This window comes from Cervus canadensis, chromosome 16 (genome assembly GCF_019320065.1).
Source record: "Cervus canadensis isolate Bull #8, Minnesota chromosome 16, ASM1932006v1, whole genome shotgun sequence".
Lineage (NCBI taxonomy): Eukaryota > Metazoa > Chordata > Mammalia > Artiodactyla > Cervidae > Cervus > Cervus canadensis.
The window spans coordinates 22,058,146-22,081,268 of record NC_057401.1 but is presented as its reverse complement, the minus strand read 5'-3'; the positions used below and the strand labels follow the sequence as shown (position 1 = coordinate 22,081,268).

At 40.4% G+C, this 23,123-nt stretch overlaps 1 protein-coding gene across 4 annotated transcripts in view; it reads right to left on the bottom strand.

Moving 5' to 3' along the window:
* Positions 1-647: 647 nt before the first annotated feature.
* ANKRD55 (ankyrin repeat domain 55) overlaps positions 648-23,123 on the bottom strand; it is a 189,369-nt gene continuing 166,893 nt past the window's right edge. For all 4 annotated transcript variants that reach the window (XM_043489143.1, XM_043489146.1, XM_043489144.1 and 1 more), the window contains 4 exons: positions 19,521-19,688; positions 13,999-14,660; positions 3,119-3,211; positions 648-1,016 (listed from right to left, as the gene is read on the bottom strand). In XM_043489143.1, coding sequence (XP_043345078.1) covers positions 895-1,016; positions 3,119-3,211; positions 13,999-14,660; positions 19,521-19,688 — 1,045 coding nt within the window. In that variant the 3' untranslated portion in view covers positions 648-894. The remainder of the gene's footprint in view (positions 1,017-3,118; positions 3,212-13,998; positions 14,661-19,520; positions 19,689-23,123) is intronic.

Genomic DNA, 23,123 nt, shown 5'->3' with positions numbered 1-23,123 from the left:
ATATTAAAAAGCAGAGACATTACTTTGTCAACAAAGGTCTGTCTAGTCAAGGCTATGGTTTTTCCAGTGGTCATGTATGGATGTGAGAGTTGGACTATAAAGAAAGTTGAGCACCGAAGAATTGATGCTTTTGAACTGTGGTGTTGGAGAAGACTCTTGAGAGTCCCTTGGACTGCAGGGAGATCCAACCAGTCCATCCTAAAGGAGATCAGTCCTGGGTGTTCATTGGAAGGACTGATGTTGAAGTTGAAACCCCAATACTTTGGCCACCTGATGTGAAGAGCTGACTCATTTGAGAAGACCCTGATGCTGGGAGGGATTGGGGGCAGGAGGAGAAGGGGACGACAGAGGATGAGATGATTGGATGGCATCACCAACTTGATGGACATGGGTTTGGGTGAACTCCAGGAGCTGGTGATGGATAGGGATGCCTGGCATGCTGCAGTTCATGGGGTCGCAAAGAGTCGGACACGACTGAGTGACTGAACTGAACTGAACCCAAAGTGGAATTGCAATAAATGTAAATAACACATATAGAATGTGCTCTCTTTTTTATTCAGCAAAGCATACATTTTTAAAAACAGAAAATCATTAAAAAAAAATCAGCAAACATGCCACAAAACAAACCAAACATAACTAAGGTTCCCTGCTGATAACATACTGTGACTTTTTATTTGGTTTGTAGAGGTCACAGAAACTCACAGACTTACTATATATACACAATTAAAGATTCTAAGTGCTTATGTGGAACAAAGAACTTTGAGTTATAAAACCATGAATGGCTTATAGAAGCAATTTACTAGATCAGTCTTCGTTCTTAGGAACTAGAGTAATCTTGTTCTTTGACAGTTGAAAATAGATCATGTCTATATTTTCACAATCAGTGACCCACAGCTATTTTTCATCATTGGTGGAACTGGCAGAGTTTTCACTCTCTTCAGCTGGTGGACTGTGTCCCTGCTGTCTTGGAATAGCAGGAAGCACTCGGTTGGTCCGTAGAGGTTCTCCAGACAGAACTGGGAGGAAAGAATAGAAGGAAAGATTTTCAAGGTTTTCTTCTCTTAGGAATGGAATGGTGGTAGAAGAACTGTGTTATATCTGAAGGAATAGAGGTGCTTCTAAGAAGTTTTTCTTGCAGAGAGCTAAACTTCAGGAGAAAGTCATGTGTATCTACATATCAAGCTTATACATAGTCAGGGATGTTGTGTGTGCGTGCTAAGTTGCTTCTGTCATGTCTGACTCTTTGTCAGCTTCCTCTGTCCATGGGATTCTCCAGGCAAGAATACTGGAGTGGGTTGCCACGCCCATCTCCAGGGGATCTTTCTGACCCAGGGATTGAATCCGCGTCTCTTATGTCTCCTGTATCGGCAGGCAGGTTCTTTACCAATGGTGCAACCTAGGAAGCTCCAGTCAGGGAAGTCAAATATGCACAATACGAGGCAGGGCTGAGTTTGGTGAAAACATGATCAGGCTGTGTGTGCCTGGCAAAGTTCTCTTTTCCTTGGGTGGAGCAGCCCTTGAAAGCCAAGTCAGCACAAGGCCCTAAATAAGCCCCAAGACGTTTGTACTATGCTTTTATGCAAACCTCAAAAGGTTCTCAAGTTTCTTTCAGGAAAGGCACTGTACCTTTCCATTTCTTTTTCATAGAGCTATAGTTGACCAAAGATCTATATCTGTCCCTGTCTCCTTAAATTTAATCATGAAAAGCAAAGCTGCTGGGCTTTGCCAAAGAAAATCCCCTCTCTTTGGCTTCTCTAGGCCATACTGGATTTAAGGCTAAGTGACTCTTTCCTTAAATGTCTTTGTGACTACATTTCTGCTTAAAGACAAGGTCAGACTTGAGTTTCATTCAGTGATTGAATTCACACCATCCAAAACTCTCTCTTTAACAAATTAGTAAGGGCAAGGAAAATAATCTGTCAAGGAAGAGGTCTTGGTTTATGCTACTAAGTATGTGTGTGACTTTGGACAAATCTTCACTTCTCCCTTTCCTTATCTGAAAAAAAAAGACAGAGTTGTCCTAAGACTCCATGGTTCTTGGTTTTTAACTAAACTAAACTCTTGACTTGTACCATCTGAACTGCAGTCTGGGGAAGAAAAGATATATTGCTTATTTACTCTGTGCAAATGGTTGCCAAGGATTTTGCACATGTCATCTCATTTAATCCTCTCAACAATCTTATCAGGTTGCACTACTCTTACAGGCTACAGGAAGAAATTGAAGGAAAGAAAGGGTAAGGGACTTGTCTTAAATAGAGCAGCTTCTAAGTCATCTAATCTCTGCAATTAAGAGGATGTAGAGTGTGTGTGTGTACATGTGCATGCGAGCGCTTGCACACATGTTGTAAACCAGTGCGTTGGGATAGGAAGAACAGGAAGAAAGGAAATTAGAATCCAGTGAGTATTATTTGTTTCTTGAAGCAGCTGACTCAGTATCCTGTAGCTCTGCAACTTACTGCCTAAATAATAATGGGTGAGTCATGTGACCTCTCTGAATCAGCTTTCTAATCTACACTGTCTCAGAGTACAGATATAAGCATATACAAACTCAGAATTTCTGAGTGTGGGGCCCTGGAATCCATTTTATAACAAGCACCCCAGATAATACTTAGGCACAGGCAAACTTGATCACTTGGTGAATAGAATATAGTAACAGTTTATATTGGGAGAAGTTTTGTATAAAATAATGCCAAAAGTAAACCTGATGAACATCATACTTGATTATTCCTTTCTGCTAAGGATTGCAGAGCTTGTGAGTACAGAGGTAACACATATTTCTTTCTGTCCAACATAGTAAGGAAAACAATGTCAGGAAGCCAGTCTTAGAATAATTTTTAAAGCATTAAAGACATTAAATAGTACATAGCAAAATAAACTTCTGTTATTGTTTTTATAGTCCAAACATAAAAATTCCTCAAGGAAGTGAGTATTTCTTTTAAACAAGCATTACCATGTTGGATGGAGCTTTAAACACTGTCTCTAGTCTATTTTCCTATAATTTTCAAGTTTTGGTACTTGATGTTCTCTTGGAAAAATGAAAGTAAACCAAAATAACATTTAGTCCTAATAACAGCACTACTATTTGCAAAGGAAGCTGAGGAAGATTGAAAATACTTACATTTTTGGTCTGGTAGGGGAGCTAGGTTGTTCCGAGTGAAAGGAAGATCCCTGATTTTGGGTCTGTTTGGGGAGAGATGCTGAAAATTTTGTCCTGGGGACAAACATAATTTGTGTCAATCATTTGAGACTCAACCAAGTGCAAATAATAAAATCCAGTGGATTAGAGAATCATACAAGGTGTTATAGATCATGAAATTTATGATGTTAACAACAAAATAACTACACCATATTCAGTTTCTATAACATGCCAGTCACCATTTAAGTGAAAGGAAAAATGCATCCAAAATCATTTCTTGAGTAAACTAGCTTTAAAAAAATTATAAACAAGCACAATTAGGGACTTCCCCAGTGGCACAGTGGATAAGAATCCACCTGCTAATGCAGGGGACATGGGTTTGAAGCCTGGATCAGGAAGATTCCACATGCTCTGCAGCAACCAAGGCTGGGCGCCACAACCACTGAGCCTGAATTCTAGAGCAAACTGAGGCCCACACACTCTATGGCCTGGGAATCACAACTACTGAGCCTGTGTGCTGCAGCTACTGAAACCCACACACTTAGAGCCTGTGCTCTGCAACAAGAGAAGCCACTGCAAAAAGAAGCATGAACACTGCAATGAAGACTAGGCCCTGCTCATGGCAACTAGAGAAAACTCAAACAAAGCAACAAAGACCCAATGCAGCCAAAAAAAAAAAAAAGAAAAAAAAAAAACCAAGCACAGTTGGTCATATACTGCACAAAACTCAAAAGTTTGAAAAATAAAATAGTGTATTAATGTATCATGTATTTGTGAATCTGTGTTGAAGAGTGGGTGATGAGTCGGATATATTCTTCAAGATCAGTGTTTCTTAATCCTGGCTTCACTGAGAAGTTATCTGAGGAGTTTAAAAAAAAAAGAAGATGCTACTCTGACTAAACACCAACCACACCAATCAAATGAGTATCTCAGGGGCTAGATAGGATGCCAGATTTGTTTCAGCTCCCAGGTGATTCTAATATGAATCTAGGATTGCGAATCATGAGATGGAAGATGAGAAGTGAATGAAAGCATTTTGGAGACCTGGAATATATCATTTAAATGACCAGTAGTGCTATGCTGGAGCTGTGCATACCCATTTTCAGGAATTTTGTGAGATGGTTGACATCACACTTAGTGGCTTGACTGACATCAGCCATGGTGGGAGTACTTACATCAGGGAAATCAACAAGCACTGATTTTTCTCTGAACAGCCACCTATTAAACATTTATTAGCACATGGGGACTGGGATGCAAAAGTAGGAAGCCAAGAGATAACTGGAGTAACAGGCAAATTCAGCCTTGAAGTACAAAATGAAGCAGGGCAAAGGCTAATAGAGATTTGTCAAAAGAACGCACTGGTCATAGCAAACAGCCTCTTCCAACAACAGAAGAGAAGACTCTACACATGGACATCACCAGATGGTCAATATCAAAATCAGATTGATTATATTCTTTGCAGCCAAAGATGGAGAAGCTCTATATGGTCAGCAAAAACAAGACCAGGAGCTGACTGTGACTCAGACCATGAACTCCTTATTGCCAAATTCAGACTTAAATTGAGAAAGTAGGGAAAAACCACTAGACCATTCAGGTATGACCTAAATCAACTACCTTACAATTATACAGTGGAAGTGACAAATAGATTCAAGGGATTAGATCTGATAGACAGAGTGCCTGAAGAACTATGGACAGAGGTTCATGACATTGTACAGAAGGCAGTGATCAAGACCATCCTCAAGAAAAAGAAATGCAAGAAGGCAAAATGGTTGCCTGAGGCGGTCTTACAAATAGCTGAGAAAAGAAAAGATGCAAAAGGCAAAGGAGAAAAGGAAAGATATACTCATTTGAATGCAGAGTTCCAAAGAATAGCAAGGAGAGAAAAGAAAGCCTTCCTCAGTGATCAATGCAAAGAAATAGAGGAAAACAATGGAGTGGGAAAGACTAGAGATCTCTTCAAGAAAATTAGAGATACCAAGGGATCATTTCATGCAAAGATGGGCTCAATAAAGGACAGAAATGGTATGGACCTAACAGAAGCAGAGGATATTAAGAAGAGGTGGCAAGAATACACAGAAGAACTATGCAAAAAAGATCTCCATGACCCAGATAACCATGATCCTGTGATCACTCACCTAGAGCCAGACATCCTGGAATGTGAAGTCAAGTGGGCCTAGGAAGCATTACTACAAACAAAGTTAGTGGAGGTGATGGAATTCCAGTTGAGCTATTTCAAATCCTAAAAGATGATGCTGTGAAAGGGCTGCACTCAACATGCCAACAAATTTGGAAAACTCAGCAGTGGCCACAGGACTGTAAAAGGTCACAGTTTTCATTCCAATCCCAAAGAAAGGCAAAGCCAAAGAATGCTCGAACTACCACACAATTGCACTCATCACACACGCTAGCAAAGTAATGCTCAAAATTCTCCAAGCCAGGCTTTAGTAGTATGTGAACCGTGAACTTTCAGATGTTCATGGTGGATTTAGAAAAGACCGAGGAACCAGAGGTCAAATTGCCAACATCTATTGGATCATAGAAAAAGCAAACGAGTTCCAGAAAAACATCTACTTCTGCTTCATTGACTACGCCAAAGCCTTTGACTCTGTGGATCACAACAAATTGGAAAATTCTTCAAGAGATGGAAATACCAGACCACCTGACCTGCCTCTTGAGAAATCTGTATGCAAGTCAAATAGTAACAGTTATAACTGGACACGGGAGAACAGACTGGTTCCAAATTGGGAAAGGAGTAAGTCAGGGCTGTATACTGTCACCCTGCTTATTTAACTTGTATGCAGAGTACATCATGAGAAACGCTGGGCTGTATGAAGCACAAGCTGGAATCAAGATTGCTGGGAGAAATATCAATAACTTCAGATATGCAGATGACACCACCCTCATGGCAGAAAGTGAAGAAAAACTAAAGAGCCTCTTGATAAAAGTGAAAGGGGAGAATGAAAAACGTGGCTTAAAACTCAACATTCAGGAAACTAAGATCATTGCATCTGGTCCTATCACTCCATGCAAATAGATGGGGAAACAATGGAAACAGTGACAGACTTTGTTTTTCTAGGCTCCAAAATCACTGCAGATGGTGACTGCAGCCATGAAATTAAAAGACGCTTGCTCCTTGGAAGAAAAGCTATGACCAACCTAGACAGCATATTAAAAAGCAGAAACATTACTTTGCCAACAAAGGTCTGTCTAGTCAAAGCTATGGTTTTTCCAGTAGACATGTATGGATATGAGAGTTGGACCATAAAGCAGGCTGAGCACCAAAGAATTGATGCTTTCGAACTGTGGTGTTGGAGAAGACTCTTGAGAGCCCCTTGGGCTACAAGGATATCAAACCAGTCAATACTAAAGGAAATCAGTCCTAAATATTCTTTGAAAGGTCTGAGGCTGAAGCTGAAGCTCCAACACTTTGACCACCTGATGAAAAGAGCCTACTCATTGGAAAAGACCCTGATGCTGGGTAAGGTTGAAGGCAGGAGAAGGGGATGACAGATGAGATGGTTGCACAGCATCATTAACTCAATAGACATGAGTTTGAGCAAGGTCTGAGAGATGGTAAAGGACAGGGAAGCCTGGCATGCTGCAGTCTGTGGGGTCCCAAAAAGTTGGACACAACTGAGTGAATAAACAACAAGGACCACAGGATCAGATAGGATTAGGCTTAATTCCCAACTTGAGCAAGTGATGTTCTTTCTCTCAGTCTCAACTTCCTCATATGTAAAAAGTGGATAATAGCTTTCTCTGTCTTTTCCAGTTGTTATAAAGATTAACTAGGAGAACAAAGGTAAAGCATTTAGTTTATAAAGTAAACAATAAACATTAGCAATTATTACAGTGTTATTCTGTGGCATTTTAAAATATGATCTCCTAGAGAGTGGGGCATGTATTCATTTGATCTTTTACTTAGCAGTCTAGTAGGAACCAGAGTCACTACAGTAAGGCCCATAGGGATTAAGTCTTCTGTTTGGTTAAAGCAGTCCTTACAACAGGGGGAAAAGATCCACCCCCTATCTGCTTCAGTGAGTCCAGTGGTAGATTTTTAGGGGTGGTCATCTGAGCAGTGTCATTTGAGCAATATTAAGCACAATTTCCAGTCTCCTGGGTGTACATTTTGCCTTATGTTTTTATTCCTTTGAACTTTGAAGGTTAAATGACCTCATAAGTGAAAGTGAAATCACTCAGTCCTGTCTGACCCCATGAACTGTAGCCTACGAGGCTCCTCCATCCATGGAATTTTCCAGGCAAGAGTACTGGAGTGGGTTGCCATTTCCTTCTCCAGAGGATCTTCCCTACCCAGGGATCAAGCCTGGGTCTTCTGCATTGCAAGCAGATGCTTTTACCATCTGAGCCATGAGGGAAGCTCATAAGCCATTGTTTAAAAAAAAAAAAAAAAAATTCCTGAGTAGAATTACAGTAAAACCTGTATCAACTCATATCTGACTATTTATCCATGAACACTGGAGCAGAAATTTGCAAAACCAAAAATGAGATGATAATTACGGGTAACGCTATAGAGCACTTACTATGGTCAAACACTGAACTAATTGCTATATATGTAATCTCATTTAATCCTAACAGTCACTTTCCCTTGTGAGAGAGGTACTATCATCCCCAGTTTCCAAATAAGGACACTGTGATTTGGAGGAGTTCTGAATGGAGCTCAAGGTCATATGACAGGAAGTGACAGAATCTGGACCCAACCCAGGTCTGTCTGGACCTAAAATTCACACCATGCTGCCTCCTTAGGGGCCAAAATGGTATAGACAGGATGGGAGAAGTGGCAGAGAGGGACTTCAGCAGTGATTTGGGAGGAGGTGGGAGGAGAGTTAAACTTTTTGCCACCCTGACATTTTGCTCAGTTTTGAAGAACAAGGTAGAATGTGCATAGTTCAAAGATCTCTTATCTGTGCTGCAGGCGCTTTCAGGGAGTGTCCAGCCTATGGAGGATGACCACTGTCTTAGAATAAAAAGGCAGAAAATTTTCTCATAGTTAAATGAGGAAATAGAAGAGAATGAAGATTAATAATAATAACAAATACACACAGCACTCATCTATTGCAAACTCTTTGCATTCCAGAGCCTAGAGTACAAAGAGAAAGCAAGGTGTTCAAAGTGGCTGATGGGAATAGAAACAGATAAAGTACTTTTGAAGGCCATGAGTAGTGCTGTGAAGATATCACAGAGGAAAGAAGGGTCTAGAGAGATCAATGTGTCTTGAATCCCATAGACCTTGCTTAAACATCTGCTCTGCCACTTCCTAGCTACCTTATGACCTTAGGCAGGTGGGGTAACCACTCTAATCCTCCAATTTCTTCATCTCTAAAATGAGGATTAAAAGCTCCTCTCCTGCAGTGCTGTTGAAGGGGAAGTCTGTGGTTCACTGCCTCCGAGGAGGCTTAACAAGGGGGAGGAGGGATTCTTTCATGATGGATAGTAAAAACGGGCCACACTTCCCACAGCAGTCAGGAGCCTTCTACATAGGAGGCAAGTTTGGGCTGGTTCTTAAAAGAGTGTAGGACTCTATCAAGCACTCAGTGGATGGAAGGTTAAAAGAAAAACAAAAGAAAACAAAACACGGACAAAGACGTCGTAGAGTAAAAGGTATGGGGTCCTCAAGAACTGAGAAATATTCAAGGGACTGTTCAAGGGGATGGGGGCAGGGGGAAGGATTGAAATGGGAGGTGCAGAAGTTGAGAAAGGCAAGTGAGGCCAGGCTACATTGGAGGACTTTGCCAGCTAAAGAATCTGGCCTTTGTCCTAGAAAGATGCAAAGCTGCTGATGGGTTTAAACAGAGGTGGTCACGACTTCAGACCTATTGAGGGAGGAGAGGAAGTTGTTGCTGGGATAGTCTAGAAAATTCTGGAGAAGAAAGTTCTCTCTTGAGGGAGAAAGGAAGCAAGCACTTTCTTAGGTTCCTTGTGATGACTTGTAAATAACCAGGCTGGTAGCAAACACCACAGAACTCTCTGTTCCATTTTCTCTGAAAGCTGCTTGCAATGAATTAAGCTGATGTGCTCCAAATTCCCTCATTTAGGTGAAGTGCCTTATCCCCCATCCTCTCCATCTAGCCCACTGACAGGTCTCAATAAATGTTAAGCAATAATCATTACAGCTAAATGTTCAGGGTTGCTGATGTCAGCACAGGATATTAGCTGCCAGGAATTCAAACGGTAGTAATCACTGCTAGCCCATATTATTTCTACTAAACCCAGGGCAGGAAAAGAAAAAATCCAGGGGAGAGAGACGATCCAAGTTCAAGCCAGTGGTGCAGTGGTATGATTTATAGTACCCAATTGCTTTACCACATTAGGTTTTCACATCAAGTATGGGAGCTCAGTGCAGAAATTTGCTGAGTTTCAACCCGCCTAAACTAACAATTTAAACCACTTAAGTGAACTCTCCCAACTGTCGTCTGGAAGTTTCAGTAGTTGTAAAAAAAAAAAAAAAAATCTCAAATTGGGTTAAAAATATTTGCAAAAATAAAATCCATAAGGCAGAAATATTTTTCTTTGGGGGAGGATGGTGTAGTTTCTAAGAAAATCACATCGTAAATAATTTGGTAAGCATGCTATCAACTGGATTTTGAGATTTAAAGACAGAAATAAGGGAAGCCCTTATTTTGTGGGTTTGATCCCTGGGTAGGGAAGATCCCCTGGACGAGGAAATAGCAACCCACTCCAGTGTTCTTGCTTGGAAAATCCCATGGACAGAGGAGCCTGGCAGGCTACAGCCCATGGGGTTGCAGAGTCAGACATGACTTAGCAACTGAACCACTTCCACCACTATTGTGTATGTGCTCAGCCCGACTCTTTGTGACCCAATGGACTGTAACCTACCAGGCTCCCCTGTCCATGGTATTGTCCCTGGCAAGGATACTGAAGTGGATGGCCATTTCCTCCTCCAGGGGATCTTCCCAACCCAGGGACTGAACCCTCATCTACTTGCATTGCAGGTGGACTCTTTTCCTCTGAGCCACCAGGAGGCTGTGTGGTAACTTCTTAGGAGATCTGGGTTAAAGTTCTGAATATGTCACTAATTAGTTGTAAGACTGAACAAGTTGTTTTAACTTTTCTAGGCTATGTACATTATAACTGGAAAGTCCTTTATCAAACAAAATGGCCCCAGACTGTGTATCCAGAGAGTAGGAAAACTGTAGCTGAGAGAGATGACATGTCTTGCCTTATCAGTCAGGGCTCATTCAGGAAAATGGAGACTTCTTTAGGCCTCTGAAAGAGAGGCAATTTCATATAGAAATTTCGTTATGCTGGTGGTGGAAACGCTGAGAAGCCAGATGACAAGGTTAAAGGACATCCAGAAATTAACCACAGAAGGAGGATGCAACCACTTCTAGTCTGGAGTATAAGAGAAAGAGCTGGTATTACCAAGGCCCAGAAGCTAGTGGGAGCCAGAACCACAAGTGAGGGGCTGTGTGGAGGAAGCAGGAGGAGTAGAACCCCTGCTGGGGATTCCAGAGGAAGCAGAGGGACATTGAGGAGAACTACACGGGTTTTCCTCGTTCTCCTGCTCTTACTCTTGCCAATGCCTCCTGGCACTTCCCCAAAAGTACCTGGAGGCAGCTTCCAGGGAGCCTGGGAGGTATAGTTTCCTGAGATACAGACTAGAGCTGAAAGTAAGAGACTAGATCTGAGAGCAAAAAGGCAGTTGAATAGTATATTTGCTTAAATGCCATCATCTATAGCTTGTGTCTAAGGCACTGGGCTTAGTGTAGGGCCTGGCACATAGTTTAAAAAAAAAAATCCACAAATTTGTGTGTATTTATATAGTACTATGTTCAAGTCACTATTTTAAGTATTATAAATGTATCAATTTGTTTAACCTTAATAGCAATTCACAACCCTAAAAGTTGGGTATTTCTTCCCATTTTTGACATGGGGAAACAAAGGTTCAGAGAGATTCATTAACAGCAAGTAAAAGAGAGCCAGGACTTATGGACAAAACAACAAAAGTGTGACTTTAAAAGACCTCTTTTGGGGAATTCCCTGGAGGTCCAGTGGTTAGGACTCAAGTCTTTGATTGCTGTGGACCCAGGTTCAGTTCTTATCTGGGGAACTAAGATCCTATAAGCCATGTGGTAGCCAAAAAAAAGAAAAAAAAAAGAATTTTTCTCTTAACCACTGGATATGCTGCCTCTTGACAAATTATAATAATAGACACTCAATAATCATTTAAAGAATGAGTGAAGACTAGGGTCCTTTCCATTTAAAACCCTTATGATTTTCATATGTAAACATGAGAAGAAAATCAATTTAAAGTGAGTTGTATAATCAACTTAGAAAATCCATGTTCCTGAAAGTTCATTTATAGACTGAAGATTCTTGGGATATTTATCTTGTCATGACTCAGTTACCTAGAATGGCTCCTAGTTATTATCAGCACTCAAAAACATTGGTTGAAAAAAATAAAAGCTTTGATCCAGGCACAGCTAATCATTTAACATTCCCTTGGAGAATTCTGCTAGCCCTTTTCTGCTTTCCTGCCCCTAGGGACTTTTCAAGTTACTTCATTGGAAAAGTGAAATCAATCCTCAAATCAACTTTATTGAATTTTCTTTTAAGTAACATGGAAAGTTTTAGATGGCACATGTGACAGAATCTATGAATTCTCTATTCAATATCTACTCCCTTTTTTCTCTTAGAAATGAAAATCCAGTTTTAGAGGTACAGTCATATGATCAGCTAAAAGACAACAATTCCCAGTCTCCCTTGCAGATAGGCAGTCATGTGACTAAAGTTCTGGTCAATGAGATGGAAGTAGACTCTAGGACTTATGGGCAATAACTCATTACACTTGCTCTTAGCCAAAAGGCTGAGAAGTGATAGGAGATAACTTATTAATGGGAGATAATTCAGATTGGGGACGTCCATTTTTCCCTCCCTCTCTTCCTTTCTCCCTGCCTCTCTCCTTTCTCCTGCTCTTTCTCCAAAGGATGAAGACCATAGGTTAAGTTGTAGAGAATACAGATGGAAGGAGCATGGGTCTCTGGTGATCATGGTTCACCAAGCACTGGGAACCATAACGTTCAACTTCTTTCATATGAGAGGGATAAACTTCTATGTTGCTTAAACCACTGTTACTTTGGGTTTCTGTTACAACAGATGAACCAATTCTAACTGATAAAGAAAAAACAGCCCCAGGCTGTCCTGGGAACAGAAAAAGAACAAGACTTTCAAAAATCTAAAAAAAAAAAAAAAAAAAAAATTTTTTTTTTTTCTAAAAAGAAGATATTAGCCAGGACAGGACTAACTCCAGAAGGCAGGCTGAGCCAAGGCCCTGGAGGCCATCAAAGTGTTAAAAGACAGGAAACCAATATCTTTGCTTCCTTACCCCTCCACAGAACACAAGGAATACTACCCACACTCCAGTGCTCTGAGGAGGAAGACCTTGAGGGAAGTTCTTCTCAGGAAATAGCCGTCATGTATTTATTCAAATAAATATGTTTAAATACAAATTAATATGAGAGAAGTCGTATGCTGCCTCACAGGTTTCAGACACCAGGCACGTGTAAATGAGTGAGGAGAGCCAGACTCATGCTGCATATTAAATGGGAAGGAATAGTTCTTACCTCCAAAGATATATGGACCTCCTCTACTTCTTAAAGTACATATAAACCCTCTTGGTCTTTCACTTTTCTACTTTTGAAAGAAGCATGGATTCAAGAAACATATCATTTTCCCTCTTAACCCCACTATAAGAAAAACAACAGAAACTTATTGATAAAGAACAACAGACACTCCATGGAAAGAGACTAGAGACTGGTGTGGACTGGGCTGAACTGGGGACAGTGATGTCCAAGTGGTGTCCATAGGGATACTGGGTACTCAGATCTAGCCAATTATTGCCAAATGGAACTTGTGTTTAGTGTTGCTAGATTTTTCAATTTCTCTGGAGAAGCTAGAAATTTAAATTTTTATGTGAAAACTTCATGATTTTTAAATGTTAGTAATTAATTCACTTGATGACAAAATAAGATATTATAGTAATGACCTGATTTTGGAAGCTGTCCTGAAGTTTGTGCTTTAGAATAATCGATCTTAGTCTCCACTGTACCTTAGAATCACCTGTGGGCAATTTAAAAAAATATAAATAAAAGTTTTAGTGTGATATGTTTGTTTAGAAATGGGTGAAAAGTAGACACATATATATTGCTTGTATGTGTAAAAAATATAGATTCTTTAGTGTGATGTGCTTATTTATTTAAAATGTATATATATGTATATATACAAATACTTAAATACATATAAAATACTTCTGGAAGGATAAGCAAAAAATTAATAACATAGTTTGCTTCGGATGAGGCGCACTGCATAGCTGCAGGCAGACACAGGAGGGAGAACTGCCAGGTAGTCCTTTGACGTGTTTGGAGTTTTGAACCATAAGTGTGTGATGTGTTCCCTTTCTACACATACACGTGGAAGGCATTACTCTTTTCCCTTCTGCCTCACCAAAATTTTGGTTCAGTGGGCCCAGAGTGGGCATTGAACACCTGATTTAAAAGCAAACAGTCACACAAACAAATCAACCCCTTGTAGGTGATATTGGCAAGTATCCCTGCTTAAGAATCCTTGCTGGTGGAAATAATAATATTCCTGCTCCAATCTGCCAGTCACCACACATATTTGGTGGGATGGGATAAGATGAGAAGGCACATGCTTCTACCTGATGGTTGTCCTCAGGTTGGAAAAGCAGACTGTTTGCCTAGCCTGACATCCTGAATCCAGTGGACTAAAGGGAAGTCCTTCAGGCTACCTACTCTCCCTCCTCACTCAGGGTGGTATGACATGTTTCTTGTACAGAATCTGTCAGGAATGAGGAAGGACATTACCTGATGAAGGATTATGTAGATGAGGAAGATGTGGGGGCCCTGATACTTCCTGGTGGCCAGATCTGCTGGTGAGCAACCTGTCTAGCAGCTTGTCAGATGAAGACCTAGTCCAGGCTTTATAGAACACCGGGTGAGAATCACCTTTCCAAGGGTTATCTAGCAATGCCTGGCAGCCAGTTCTGTTATTCAACAAATCTTGCTCACTTCGGCTTTTCTGAGATCGCTGGGCCGCATGATGAGTACCAGAGCTCAGGCCAGCATGGGAAGTGGCCCCCTGGGAGGCTGTCAGGAAGTTATGGCCCAGGGTGATGGGTGGGAGGCTCTGTGTTCTGATTGGTGGAAGCCCTTTACGGGCCAGAGGCTTCTTTTCTGGCAAGTGATATTTTGAGTTTTCTGAGGTCCTCTTCTTAAAGTCAACCATAGCCACCTGCTCACCAGGCTGCTCTTGGCAGTTGGTATCCACGTTGCTGTCAAAGGTGGTGATGATGTCATCGACTTCCGAGGTGTGTTCCCCTCTGTGCCAGTCCCTGCTGGGGTCCTTCTGATAGGCCCTCTGCTCTTCCTTTTTGTTCTTGCAGAAGATTTGATTGAGCATGCTGAACCGTCCCTCCTTCTTCTGGGGTCTACTGTTCTGGGCAGGAAGGGGTCTAGGAGGCTCTGTTCTACAGGAATATAAAACAAGGATGCTCTGTGAGAACAGGAAGTGGCGCAACAGCAGTCATCAAACAAAATACCTCCCTCTATTCCATCTCCAGGAAGGAGATCATTCAAAGTCATTCAGCGCCCTCTCAAGTTAAAGGCGATGTGCGAAAGCTACTCACAGCACCCTTTGCCACCCCCTTCCTTGCCATGGTCAGTCCACTGTCCATAATTAGAATATTTCTTAGTTAGATTTTGCTTGTTCCCTCAGGAACTATCCTTTCAAAATTTGTTTTTGCCAGGGAATCAAGTAAGCGGAAAATACCAAATACCTTCGGGGGTTACTGCTCTTACTTCTTAAGGCCAGTCAGTAGGAGTGCCAGCTTTAAGTCAAAGAAATAAAGGCCAAATGTTGTGTTCAGGCTTTAGCTAGCAGCTGGGTGGAGGCTGCAGAGCTGGGGGAGGGGAGTCTGATTTTTTTCAGGCGTTCTCTGAAAAGGCTCCTCGGAGATAAGGGCAGAGCTCTGACATTATCCACCTCAGGAAGCCTGCCCATTTTCCGCAGTTTGTGTGTTATTTGTTTCCTGTTGAGTTTTTACTAAATTTCCTATTGAAAAACACTTAAAATAAAACATACTAAAGAAAGCCAAGGAGAGAAGCTTTTGTCTGGGCTTGGGCTGCGGAACAGGAAGTGTGTATGCCAGAATTTGGGCGTGGCAGCAGAAGAAAAGTGAGCAGTGTCCAATGGGCAGGCAAATTCTGCAGGGAAAAAGATTTGCAGTTGGCCGGCTGGCTCTTCTTGTGTGGAGTTTCCCTGAGGCACTATGCTGTTTTTGTTGCTTGGAAATTTCTGTGTTATTCTCTTTTGAGGCCACAATTGATTTAGTGCTTTCTGCGGTATGGGTTAATGATGAAACCGGACCTGTGTGCATGCCCTAAAAGCAATATTGCAACATTACTCTTTGCAGTGAGATATTGTAACCTGTGGTTTGAAAAGTATCACTCCTCATTTTGGCCACATCTAATGAAATTTTTTCTTTTTCCTGTAGGTCACACAGTGTATAATTGAATCTTTATTCCTGTGACGAATTTTTATCTTCCTCCTTTCACCTTCCAAAAGGCTTTGTGAAATATGAAACACAGATTCTGCCCTCCTGACAGTACCAGAGAGAGAACCCCAGGAGATCTCTAGCATTCCTGCAAGTTTTCCCATATAGAATTATGCCCCTGTGCTAACTAAATTAACTAAATGCTAATGCTACTTTAGCATCTTCTACGATCAACCTCCTCTTCCTATTAAGGTTGTGATTTTGACCAGTGGGTCTCAAAGTGTGGTTCATTGAACCCTGGAGGTGAGGTCTCTGACAGGCTTCATGAGGTTAAAACTACATTCATAATAATATCAAGATGTTGTCTTTTTCACTGGACTGCTTTTTACACCAAGCATGCAAGAGAGCAAATGGGTAAAACAGTGGGCTCTTTGGCACAAATCAAGGTAGTAGTAACAATAGACTTTCATTAAAACAAAATTGCCATTTAATTTAATAATGCCCAGTAAAAGTTATTCATTTTACTAAATATTGATCTTTGAGATGCATTTTTTTTTTTTTTTGGACAAAATAGAAAGTACTCATAAGCAATTCTGTTATATACTGGCATCACCAACTCAATGGACATAAGTCTGAGCAAACTCTGGGAGGTGGTGGACTACAGGGGAGCCTGGAGTGCTGCAGTCCATGGGTTCACAAAGAGTTGGACATGACCGAGCGACTAAACAACAACAACCCTATACCAATACATGATGGATGTTTTAAGGTAAAACATTTGTGGAATTGTTTGAGTGGAACTAGATACTTTTTTCCCCCATGAAACATCATTTCAATGGCTTCTAGGCAAGCTATGGTTATTTGGAGTTGGGCATTTAATTTTTCAAAAATGAACAGAGTGAGTCTGTCATTTCAAGGTAAACAATTGACAGTAACTGTTGCCAGTGACAAAAATCTAACTTTCATGCAAAAAATTAGAAATTTTGGAAAACTTGTGTGCATACTTTGAGCTTGATAGCTTCCTGACACATAAAACCTTTTCTGATGAGATCAGTGGTGACATTAATAAATGTGATTTTTTTTAATGTTGTAAAATGAAATGTTTTATTTAATGGAAGATCTTCATAACTAAGCAAACCAATGTTTTTCAAATGACCAATGCAAGATATAAAATCATGCATAGGTATAAGACACATTTAAGGTGCTAGAGAGATGAATGGATTTTAATGTAACAGAATTCAAAAAGTTCACTGATAAGGTGACAAAGTCCACACTGCAACTAATCTTTGGGAAACTATTAGATTGGTACAAAAATAATTGCGGTTTCAGACCATAAATTTTAAGTCATTATAACTAGGCCCAAACTGATCTTTATTAATCAAAATAAGAACTATTACAATCAACACGTTTTTGCCAATGAGAAATAAGTTTGTTTATTCCTGTAGCGTAAAAATCCATGCTTCAGGATTCGATGAACCGTTGGAAAGCATCTTCTGCCTCCTGCTGACTGTGAAAGCATTTCCGCTATAAAAAGTTGTCAAGATGCTTGAAGTGATAGTCGGTTGGCAAGAGGTCAGGTGAATACGGCAGATGAGGCTAAACTTTGTAGCCCAATTCGTTCAACTTTTGAAGTGGTGGTTGTGTGACATGTTGTCGGGCATTGTCATAGAGAAAAATTGGGCTCTTTCTGTTGATCAGTGTTGGCTGCAGGCATTGCAGTTTTCAGTGAATCTCATTGATTTTCTGAGCGTATTTCTCAGATGTAATGGGTTCATTGGGATTCAGAAAGCTGCTGTGGATCACTCGAGCAGCAGACCACCAAACAGTGACCACGACCTTTTTTTAGTGCATGTTTGGCTTTGGGAAGTGCTTTGGAGCTTCTTGGTCCAACCACTGAACTGGTCATCACTGGTTGTTGTCTAAATTTCACTATTTCTTGCATGTCATAATCTGATCAAGAAATGGTTTCTTGTTGTTGCATAGAATAAGAAAAGATGACACTTCAAGACGACAATTTTTTTTTTTTAATTTCCGGTCAGCTCATGAGGCATCCACTTATTGAGCTTTTTCACCTTTCCAATTTGCTTCAAATGCCAAATAGCCATAGAATGGTGGATACTGAATTCTTTGGAAACTTCTCGTGTAGTTGTAAGAGGATCAGTTTTGATGATGGCTCTCCGTTGTTCATTGTCAACTTCTGATGGTCAGCCACTGTGTTCCTTATCTTCATGGCTCTCACGTCCTTTGCAAAACTTCTTGAACCACCACTGCACTATACGTTCGTTAGCTGTTCCTGGCCCAAATGTGTTGTTGATGTTGCAAGTTGTTTCTGCTTCTTTGCAACCCATTTTTAATTCAAATAAAAAAATCATTCAAATTTGCTTTTTGTCTAACAACATTTCTATAGTCAAAATAAATATAAAAGAAACAGCAAGTAATAAGTCATTAGAAAAAAGACATAAAGTGAGAAATGCACATTAGAATGTTGTATAACATAACCACATTTATAAGAATGTACCCCAATATCAAATGGCAAAGTTCAACAGTGTAAAACTGCAATTACTTTTGTACCAACCTAATACTACTTGTTAAGTTTTGGTGTAGTATCAGAGGAAAAGTATCCATAGTTATCTCAAAAGTCTATTGAAATACTCCTCCCTTTTTTACCTATGTGTCTATGTGAGGCCAGATTATTTTCATACACTTCAATCAAAACAGTCACATTGCAATGGGTTGAATGCAAAAGCAGATGTGGGAATCCTGCTGTATTCTATTAAGCTTTTATAAAGCTATCAAGGAGAATTGAAGAGCAAAGTAGAATAAAGCTGCTCTTTTCATTACACTTATTCTGGATGGTTTTGAAGAATATTTTTAACTAAAAATATGGTATTAATCTTAACTTGTAATGGGTTATTATCACTTTAAGTTACTAACTAAATGTTTTATCAAAAGTGTCTCAGTTTTAGACACTTTTCATGCCATAAATATCGATAGGTGTAACTCACATAAACAAAAGCTCTTTTGGGTCCTCCATAATTTTTGAGTATAAAAGGATCCTGAGAACAAAGAGTTGGAGAAATGCTGATATAGGCAAAAGAGCAATTAGTGTATTGCCTAAACGGATGTGGAAAGGGAGAAAAAGGAAAGAAGAGATTAGAGTTCAGTAAACGTTAGGCTGATACATTCAGGCTTACTACTACCATTTCGCTTCACAGATTCAAGGACATATCATTGTTAGATATTGTTGTGAATCAAAAAAAAATGCACAACATGAGAGCTGTGAGTCACTATTTATTTGGGGGAAAATGAGGACTATAGCCCAAGAGACAGCATTTCTGATCACTCTGAGAAACTGCTCAGAGTGGTGAGCAGAGGTGGCTGGGAAGGTTTTGGTGAAGGGGAAGTACATGCAATCAAGCACATACTTTTTGCAGGAGCCTGCTGCTAGTCTAAGGAACAGTTGTCACCGTGAAAGATTTTTGTGCCTTTCTCGATATGAGGAGATGCAAGAACGGGGCTCATTAAATTGGTTCCTGAAAACATCTAACTATCTAGAGACCTGTTCTGTCAGTAATTCCAGGGCACAGAGAGCTTCATTTCTGCTCTCCACCTTGAGCTCCTTTCCGTGGTGGGGCTGTTGAAAGTCTGCAGCCGCAGAAGCACACGGTTTAATCCTTGTCGAGGTAGATGGCAAGTGCCAATTTGTAGTTGGCAGTGGCAAACACAATTATTAAGTTATAGATCGTTTTGTGCTGGTCTTGGCAGTTTAGACAATTGCATCCAATTTTATAAATCTTTGAGACGAAATAAAAAATGAGTGCCTCTCGGCGTGCTCACCTGCCCTCTTGGGAGAGGAGCTTGACACAGTCCGCGTGGCCGCAGTACAGGGCGTAGGCCAGGGGCGTGCTCTCATTGATGTCTCGCAGGTTGCCGTCCATGCCCAGCTCCAGCAGTGACTGCACACAGTCTGCTTTCCCTGCAGCTGCAGCCCAGTGCAGAGGTGTCCTGGGGGCCACGGGGGGACAGCACAATGTCTGAGTACATGAATGATACAGGTTACCTAGCTGACAACAGCTCCTGCTCACAGTTGGGTCCTGGCAGGACAGACTTGTTGCTACTTAACAGTGTGGAAATGGGATGCACTAAATGGGGCTTCAGGGTGATGGCGTATGTGTATGGAGGCCTCTCCTCTAATTCCGATACTCTGTGGCCTTTCCCCTTCTTTGGTCTTTCTGTGAATTTCCTCAAAAAGGAAGTAGTGGGTCAAAGGGGAGGAACAATTTGAAGGCTCTTTATACTTAGTGCCAGATTGCCTTCCAAGAAAACTGACTCAATTTTTCCTCCTACCAGCTGTGTCCCTACTCCTTCCTAATATGAAGTGTTATCAACATCTTTCAAAGATCTGTGCCAACTTGGTAGGCAAAATTAGTACTTCAGTGTTGCTTTAATTTGCATTTCTTTAAATAACATGAGGAAGAACCTTTGAAATACATGTTTATCTGACATTTTAGTTTCTTCATTGAAATGACCCGTAATGCCCTATGTCCATTTTTCTATTAGGTTGTTAGCTTTTCTTACTAATTCATATAAGCTTTTAAAATATTTAAGGTATTGGGTTTTTTCTAGGTTTATGAAAACATTTCCTCTAATTTGTTACTTAGCTTTTAATTCTTTTAGTGGGTTTCCATAAACATTTTAAGAAACAACCACATTTATTTACCTTTTCATTTTTGATTTGTTTCATGATTTTACGTTTCAGAAAGTCCTTCATTAGCCAGAAGGTAGATACATACTCACCAGTGTTTAAACCTTTGATATATGGCAAAACCATCATTTTCTTAAAAAAAAACCCAGAGACTGGGAGAAAATATTTGCAAGTTACACATCCAACAAAGATAGTATGTAAAATATTTCAAAACTGAACAATAAAAAATATATATACAAATCGATTTAAAAAACTAGCAAAAGATTGAATACTTTATCAAAGAAAGTGTATAATTGGTTAACAAGCACATGAAAAGATGCTCAGTAACATTTTTCATTCAGGGAAATGAAAATTAAAACTACATGGGAAAAAAAAAAACTACATGGGATACCACTACATGCTTATTTAAATGGCTAAAATTTTTTTAAAAAGGATTTATATATGTGTATAACTGAGTCACTTTGCAGTATAGCGGAGGTTGACACAACATTGTAAATCAACTATACTTCAATGAAAAAAAAAAAAAACTAAAAAAAAACACAAACAAGCCTGGCAATACATGTACGGATGAAGATTCAGGGCAACTTGAACTTTTATGTATATTTTTAGTGAGAATGCAAAATGGAAGTAGTCACACCAGAAAACAGTTTGTCAGTTCCTTCTAAAGTTAAGCATACTTACCATGTGGCCAAGCAATCTCATGTCTATCATCTATAGCTAGAGAAATGCAAACTTACGTTTACACAAAAACTTGTACACAAATGTTTATAGCTGCACTGTTTGTAATCATCCAAAAGTATAAACAACCCAATGTTCTTCAACGGGTGAATGGACAAACTATAATTTATCCACAAAATGGAATACTACTCAGCAGTAAAAAGAACCTCCTACTGGTATATGTAACATAGATGAATCTCAAATGCATTCTACCAGGTGAAATAAAGCAATCTCAAAAGATTACATATTGTATATTTCCATTTACATGACATTCTGGAAAAGGCAAAACCCAAGAGAGAGAACTAATCCATGACTGCCAGAGCTTGGAGATGGGGGAAGCCTTGACTATAAAAGGACAACCTGAGTTGGTGTTGGAATTGATGGCATTGTTTTGGGTCTGCCTTGTGGTGATTGCATGAATCTATGTATGTGTTAAAATTCATAGAACTATACATCCAAAAAAAGTAAAGTTTACTGAATGTCAATAAATTGGAAACCAATATTTTATTCTAGATTTCTTTGGATTTAAACAAAACTGCACGTGTATCTGAATGTGTATTCTGATATATGTGGTGAGGTGTGGAGCCAATCTGAATATTTTTCCAGTTACATAGCCAGCTTTTCTCAACACCATTTATTAATGCAGTGGGATCAAATTTTAAGATCCTGAACTGTGTACACACTTCTCTGCCCATCCCCTTTCCTCCATATAAGGATATGGTTGACTTTATGCTCAACTTCAAGGGAGGGATATAGCGGGGTAGATAAGAGAAATAGTCAGTGTCTTCCTGTTTCCAAAAACCAAGCCCAGAACTGAGAGCAGATGTGGAGCAAAACAGTTCCCCAGCTGTAGAAAGAACTATTAAGGCAAATGGGACAAGAAGGTGATAAGAGCATAAAGGACCACTGGACTCAAGAAGAAAGGGGACCTGAACCTTGCTTCTATGGCAGAGATGCTGGGAAGTAGGTGGTTGGGGATGTCTGTGTGGTGTGTCTGGACAGTGGGACTCTGGGGGGCTGAAGAGGGGCATGGTGATAGATGATATTCCTGTGAATGGGGTTTCCCATGAAGACAAGGGCTATTCTTCCTGTCAGTCCCTCTGGGAGAGGATCAATCCTGGGGCAGGAAAAGAAGGCATGGAAGGCCTCTCCTTGGCTTCATTCTGGGGCTTGAAACCTGGCAGATGACCACCCCTGGAGAGCCAAGAGGTCTCTCAGACATGGAGGCAGTCTGGGGGCTGGACAGAGAAGGACTCAGTTGGGTCTATCTGTGAAGGGGCTCAGGACTTAGTATTGGGAGAGTAGCCATGTCCACAGTATGACTAGAATCCCCATGGGTAGACTGTGTCCTGTGTCAATCAAGCATCCTACTCATGATATGGACAGCAATTTGAGGACACTTAATGGAATTTGATTCATTCCATTCTATTTGAGAGGTCTCCAGACAATAGTTCTTATGAAACAAGATGAAGCACCAGCCATATTATACCCTCCTGATTACCGAATATATTGCCAATAAATTCAGTAGATGGAGGGTTGGGCAACACGTCAGGTTTATCAACAGTCAGGTTTATCAACACAGGACAATTCTCTTTGGCATATTGTGAAATACTCCTTTATGACAATTGCTGAGTGACTGTACTAATGGTCCCATCACTTCATGGCAAATAGATGGGGAAACAATATAAACAGTGAAAGACTTTATTTTGAGGGGCTCCAAAATCACTGCAGATGGTGACTGCAGCCATGAAATTAAAAGATGCTTGCTCCTTGGAAGGAAAGTTATGACCAACCTCGATAGCATATTAAAAAGCAGAGACATTACTTTGCCAACAAAGGTCCGTCTAGTCAAAGTTATGGTTTTTCCAGTAGTCATGTATGGATGTGAGAGCTGGACTATGAAGAAAGCTGAGCACAGAAGAATTGATGCTTTTGAACTGTGGTGTTGGAGAAGACTCTTGAGAGTCCCTTGGACAGCAAGGAGATCCAGCCAGTCCATCCTAAAGGAAATCAACCCT